At 40.7% G+C, this 6461-nt stretch overlaps 2 protein-coding genes across 2 annotated transcripts in view; both read left to right on the top strand.

Annotated features, from left to right (window-relative positions):
- The first annotated feature begins 459 nt into the window (after nt 1-459).
- Nucleotides 460-3884, top strand: AAED1 (AhpC/TSA antioxidant enzyme domain containing 1). The gene is made up of 5 exons (XM_009998077.1): nt 460-537; nt 2165-2218; nt 2650-2755; nt 2974-3105; nt 3757-3884. Exons 1-5 carry the CDS (start codon nt 460-462, stop codon nt 3882-3884), a joined length of 498 nt encoding a protein of 165 aa, XP_009996379.1.
- Nucleotides 3885-6325: 2441 nt separating this feature from the next.
- CDC14B (cell division cycle 14B) overlaps nt 6326-6461 on the top strand; it is a 48199-nt gene continuing 48063 nt past the window's right edge. The window contains exon 1 of the mRNA XM_009998076.1: nt 6326-6410. Within this exon, the coding sequence (XP_009996378.1) occupies nt 6326-6410 (85 nt within the window). The remainder of the gene's footprint in view (nt 6411-6461) is intronic.

Genomic DNA, 6461 nt, shown 5'->3' with positions numbered 1-6461 from the left:
CGGGGCGGGCCGAGAGGCGCCGCGCGGGGCCGGCGGGGCGCGGGGAGGCGAGGCCTGCACGGGCTGGGCTGAGCGCGGCGGTAGGAAAGTACAACGCGGATCAGTTCTGCTTCTGAGAACCGCCGTTCTTCGGTAGGATGATACAGTGTCTACCTGAAAGGAGATAATTCCCTGTGTTTAAGGTAACAAGCATTCTGTTCCCTCATTTCCCAGCTGGCAAGCCAGCTCTCGCATTCCTAAAATATCCAGAGATAAAAACGTTAGCAAGGCACCAAGGCCAGCGTCCTTGCTTAGCCTTGGATTAAACTGGGATCCTAATCCAAATTTGATGACTGCAAAGAACTTGAATCTTTTCTATTCTCAGTCCCAGGGCACCTCCAAAATGCTTTCTGCTCAAAGTCAGAACCTGATGCTTCAATGCTGTGCTATTATGTCTGTTTCTGACACACCTAACTGGCTATGTTGCAGAATTTTTTGTGTTACACTTGCAAGGAGTATGTTGAAGACCTGGCAAAAGTCCCCAAAGAATTTTTACAAGTAAGTGCTTTGCCCTTAATATCTAAATAGGGTTTCCGTAGGCAAGCAGATTTGTTGTGTCCCTCTGCAGGCTTCTGTGAGGCCTAAGCCTTCTAGGAAAAAAAGAACAAACAAAAAACTCAAACCCAAACAAACAAAAAAGTCCCCCAAACAACAACAAAACAAGCAAACAAATAAAACAACCCCCCAAAACAAACAAACAAACAAAAAACAAACAACCAAAACCACTGAAATAACAAAAATCTCAGGAGAAAGTTAGCCTGGTCATAGTTTGCTACAATAGACATAATGTATCTGCCTATGAGACACAGGAAAGGATTTATCGTACAACACGCTGTGTTGTAGCAGCATTGTTATCTCCCTGTCCTGCTAGCTTGGTACTGTTTTTTCTGCTGTGTTCTGAAGAGTTCAACATCTGTCAAGCATTTATTTTTGTATTAGCAGTGCCCTGGGCTGCTGTCTTCTCCTGACCACTAACTTAACTACTGCTGTTTCTGTTATGCCAGTGTGGCTGATTGATGGTTGCCCATGGAACAAAATCAGAAAATGGATCTGGATTAAAAATAGTATATTTTCCTATGGCTATTTGTAAAGTGCATCAGTCACGTGTGACCTGTTTTCTAGGCAGCCACACAAACAAGAGCAACATAGTGACAGAAAGGATAAATTAAGTGGACAAGGGTAGCTACCCACTGGTATTTGTTGGGTGGTAGGAGATACCAGAGAAAGACAATGATCCCCTGCTGAATCAATCTGTTTCTTCCAGGCTGCTGATTGAAATTCTGTCATATTTTATTCCAAATAGCAGCAAAGACAATGACAGAGACTCAGCTCCTTGCTGACAGCAAGCCTTAGATGACTAAGAACTTGAGGATGAAAAGGTGCAATTTCTTTGGCAGCTCCCATTCTCAGGACATTTTTCTAAACTGGTCACTCAGTGTAACTCAGAATGACATTTTCTTAATTGGGTCCTCAAATAAATGTCAAAACCATCCATGCTTTTCAGGTTGTGGGTATTCTGTTTTTAGGACGGCTTATTTTCATAACAAGCACAATAATTCCGTATGGGAAAGTATCATACCCTAATATTAAACCAACATTATACTTTATTAACTGTTTTACTGGCATCTAAATGAATCTCAGTTTTGGCCTCTATTTTAGACTCAGGCCTAACGTTGCACCTGCAAAAGACAGCAGTACATGCGGATGCAAGTTTTTCAATTAACAAATCACAGATTTATGTGATCAAATATTTGCATTCTTCTTTAGATCTAGGTGCAACTGAGTGAAAATTTTGAATTTCTGAAATCATAGCAGGTTGCAATCAATTGGAAAGTTGACACTACTAATGCTACAGAAAAAAATAAAAGCTCACACATCTGTAACATTTAAGTTAGCTTTAATAGTATTTTTTTCACTTAGCAAATTAATGCACCTGTTAACTACAGGTGCAGTTAGGGGCAGACAAAGGAACAGGCATGAAACATGTAAATTATGTTAATTTCAAATTATTTTACCTCAGTGCACTGAAATCATTAACTCAGGAGACCAGATTCTGCAAATGCTTTGCAGCCATTCAGAAACACCAAATTCCTCTTTACAGCTTCAAACCCATTTTCTGTTCTAGGAAGCAAATGTGAGGCTTATAGTTATTGGACAGTCATCTTATCATCACATCAAGGTAAATAAAGTAGTCATTAAATACATTGTACCCTCTATTGTGTCTTAGTAGTCTGCATTGAGAGATACCTCTCTCTCAATTACCATTGAAAAGATGGTAATTTGCAACCACAGGAAAAAAGGACAGTATTCTTTTCCGTAAAGCAATTCCAATAGAAATACATGAATAAAGAAAACAGCTAAAATTTTCAGTTTAAAAACCACTGGGGCTTATTACAGAAGCATCTTTTCTTAATTTTGCTGGAAGCTTTGTTCTAGAGAAATCTTTGGGGCTAACATTTTTTGCCTTTAAGTTGACATGACAAATCCACAGGTTTCCATGCTGGGTGGCTGCATGCCAGGGTGTCAGTATTTTTTTCTAGTAGATCCTAATTAGTTATTGTCTTAACCTTAAAAATTTTACTTTTGTTTTGATATGCATTTCTTCTGCAGCCCTTTTGCAGTTTAACTGGTTACACGCATGAAATGTATGTAGATCCACAAAGGGAAATTTATAAAAAGCTTGGCATGAGAAGAGGTGAAGGTAGTAATGGACCAGGTAAGAGTTATTTTCTCACCTTGTTAGGACTTACTTACGCAGAACAGAACAAGTATGATCTGCTAAAATATTATAATCACAACGTACATAGGGAGTTGCCCACCAGACCATCTCTTGTAGGCTATATTTTGTCAAAACACTTGTAATCAGCTGTTCGATTTTGTTGTTCTCCTTCTATACTTTTGAATTCTACTGAAGTATTTTTCCATTTTGTTTAGTGCGGAGCCTTCATGTAAAATCAAACACACTCCTGGGAAGCATTAGGAGTATGTGGAGGGCAATGACTGGCCCAGCTTTTGATTTTCAAGGAGACCCCTCTCAGCAGGGAGGAGCTTTGATTTTAGGCCCAGGTGAGTTCCTTTGTTTTGTGTGAAAGTTATAGTATCCTCCTGATGCTGTTTGCTTTAATGCCACCACTTCTGCTGTCCCTGTGGATCCCAAGGATACAGTCTTGTGTTGAACCGTGTGATTTTACTGGCTGATGAAGGAACCTGTGCAAGTCTTGTTATCCCACGTCCCACAGAGGTGGCACAAAGCCAATCACAGTCCTGCAGAAATCAGTAGGATTGCTGATGGAACAACTGCCTCAGAGTTTGGAGGGGGTTTCTGATACTGTGGTGTTCACCTATATCACGTTTTCCCATTTGATTCTAAGCATGTAATGCAGCTTTAGTAGAGACATAATGCATAAAATGGGGAGAGTTGCAACATATCAAAGGCATATCAAATAATTAAGAAACATCATGCTACAGCAGATTTAATTAATTTAGGTACCTCAATGTTCCTTGCTTCTATAAATTATATTTTTTTAATCTATGTAATTGTTTAAAATACAGAATGTTGTGCGATCTATGAATCTAGTACATATTTGTACAAGAGGTAGCAGGAAATCAGAATGCTTCTTTGATTCACTTGAATAAATTAAGTATTTTCTTGAACTGTCTTTGAATAAAGAAGTATTTTATTGAACCATTTAAATGTTTATTCTCATTCCATTCCAGGTAATGAAGTTCATTTTTTGCACCTTGATAAAAACAGGCTGGATCATGTTCCCATCAACACAGTTTTGCAGCTGGCAGGAGTTAAAACAGTAAATTTCACAAACAAGCCTCAGATTATTGACATATGAGTGCTGACACTTTATATACCTTGAAAAATCACAGCTTCAAGCACTGGACTTAAGCTTATGCCTACTTTTGAATCCAGCACTGGCTGATAGTATGAAATACATTTTATAGTTATAAATAAATACATTAAAAATGTCTGCTATATTTTAAAATTGTCTGCAATTATTTTGCATCATGTGAAAAGGTGTCTCTGTAATCTGGGGAGGGGTGTGTCAGATGAGATTGTCAGTTTTGGAGTAGGCCATTGTTGCTTGTTTTCCTATGAAGATTTGCAGCAAAATATGTGTACTTTCTCTCAGAGCAAGGAGTCTCTGAAAAAACTGAGCTAAGGACAACAGCATTTTGGTTTGCAGTTCTGGCAGATTTCGTATTACCCAGTTTTCTGGAAATGTTCATGTTCAGAATCTATTGCATTCACTAAAGCAGGTACGCCTTCTTTCATCCCCGAGCCGCTTCTTTTTGCAAATTTAAAACAAGATTGTCTAAGGTTTATGAAGGACTGTGCTATGGTCTGCAGTTTCTATCTCTGGCCTTCAGTGCAAAATGACACTATTAATAAGTATTTTACCTGCAACTTCTCTCTCCTTTTAAACCATAACACTAACGCAACTGTAAAACAGCATTCTGTGAAGAGGTTTGTCCCTGCACCATTAGGGTCAGTGACAGGCACAGAGCAAGCTCTGGAGAGCTCTATACCATTAAGACCATGTGAAATTAGATGCCGTGTTCCTTGATAAAAAATAAAAGGCTTGTTTAAGAAACATAATGATACTGAGCAATGTAATTCCATTAAAGGTACTATGCCTTAGCACCTTATTAATTACATACACATTTTGATATGGTGTGTTTAGAAGGATATTATTAACATAAAAATGCTGTGTTCAATTCTTGGCTTCGACTAAACAACACTCAGCACAGGGCTAAAGTGTTTAAGTGCAGATGAACCCTCACGATTTTAGGGCTAGGCAGAGGCTTCCACAGAACTTGGTGTAACACACTTAGAACAGCAGCTAGGTCTCCAAGGGAGTAAAGTGCTTTTCATGACCACTGTCCCTGTATTCATAAATAAGGAGCTGCCCCCCCCTACAGAGTTCCCCCAGCTCACCAATGTTTTTTAGTATGTCGTAAACTCTGGAATGCAGAGTTTACTTAAACCACAGTAGAAAGCAAGCTAGAAAAGTGGTCTTAGAAAACTGGCCTTGTGTTTCTAAAACAAATACAAAAAATGCAGTGATAGTATTTTTCAGAGAGAAAGAATCCTATATACTCAGTTTTTTTGTAGTACTTCAACCTGCTTCATTCACCTCATCATCACTCCCAACAACACTGGCTCTAGTTTCACTTTTTGTTGGCAATCATTGCACTTTCATGTTATTGCTGGTTCTGATTTTAAAGAAAGTGTTTGGCTAGCTGTTTTTCTGCTTGTTTTGCTTTCAGTATAATTAAAACCACACAACAGGAATAGTTCTATTGCTGTATTTTAAATACATTAAATAAAACTAATCATAGCTAAAAGAACTGTGGATTCTTACAAGGGATTGGAATGAATTAAGTTGTATAGTTTGACAGCTCTGTAGGAAGTCTTCCACCCTCACCATGTCAATACTGACAGGGACCATAACACAGCTTCTCTGTTATTCCAGCAAAACCACTTCTTCAGAAAGACTTGCAAAATGCCGGGGGGGGAAGAAAAAAAAGGGAGAGAGAAAAAAAAAAAAAAGACAAATAGGAGGATTCAGTCCAAGAACCGCCAAACCATCCTAATTAGGGCATCAACCCTACATTCGTTGCATGTAGATCAACTGCAACATCTGACCACTGCTTCAGTAAGTTTGCTGCCTCCCTGAGAGATAGGAATTCCCACATGCGTAACAACTTGGAGCAAGGATGGCCACAGTCGTCTACAGGAGAAATGGTATTTAAAGTGTCAGTAGGATTTTAGGTCTCTGGTGTTGTTAAAGTATTTTTAAGATATTAGGCAGTGAAAGGTGGAAATCAGTGGGAGATAATCACTGACCTCATATTCAGCTCATGGAATACTTCATCAAGGGCTTTTGTCATAGCCAGTTAGACAGAGGTGGGGAGGGAGTGATTGTCACGAGTTGTTTTAACCACTATTGGCTTTACGTATTTCAACACCCACTTAAACAACGATGTGCATTGCTGTGCATGAGCGGCAGACTCAACCTAGCCATTTTAGCTTCCCAGATAAGTCCATTTAATGCTCGTACTGGATCTGTTTCAATTGGTCTTACTCAACGTCACGTCCCCCAGGGACCGTCTTTTGGTATGTGACCCGAGAGGCACCTGGAAGACCGCGACGCCTCCAACAACGCAGCGGAAAACGCTCATTCCCAAATGCGGCGACTTTACGCCCGCGCAACTGCTGCCGGCCCTTCTCTGGGACGGGACCCTGGCACCCCAAAGGAGCTGCGTTCCGGCCATGCCGTCACCACCCTCCGCCCCCGCGGGGAGAAGCGCAGCGCCACGTCAGCAGCGCCCCCCGCGGCGGGGCAGGCAGCGCCGAGGTACCGAGGGCCCCGCCCGCCCGAAGCGGCGGCGACGAGCAGGCCCCTCCC

This window comes from Chaetura pelagica, unplaced genomic scaffold (genome assembly GCF_000747805.2).
Source record: "Chaetura pelagica isolate M959 unplaced genomic scaffold, ChaPel_1.0 scaffold255, whole genome shotgun sequence".
NCBI lineage: Eukaryota > Metazoa > Chordata > Aves > Apodiformes > Apodidae > Chaetura > Chaetura pelagica.
The sequence above is the reverse complement of the archived record's forward strand: the minus strand, read 5'-3'. Positions and strand labels throughout refer to the sequence as shown.

Excerpts from the sequence above, each read along its gene's own strand:
- AAED1 (XM_009998077.1), top strand. The coding sequence starts at position 460 with ATGTTGCAGAATTTTTTGTGTTACACTTGCAAGGAGTATGTTGAAGAC. Across the intron at positions 2,219-2,649 it reads CATCTTATCATCACATCAAG|CCCTTTTGCAGTTTAACTGG; the intron begins GTAAATAAAGTA and ends TTTCTTCTGCAG. Across the intron at positions 3,106-3,756 it reads AGCTTTGATTTTAGGCCCAG|GTAATGAAGTTCATTTTTTG; the intron begins GTGAGTTCCTTT and ends ATTCCATTCCAG.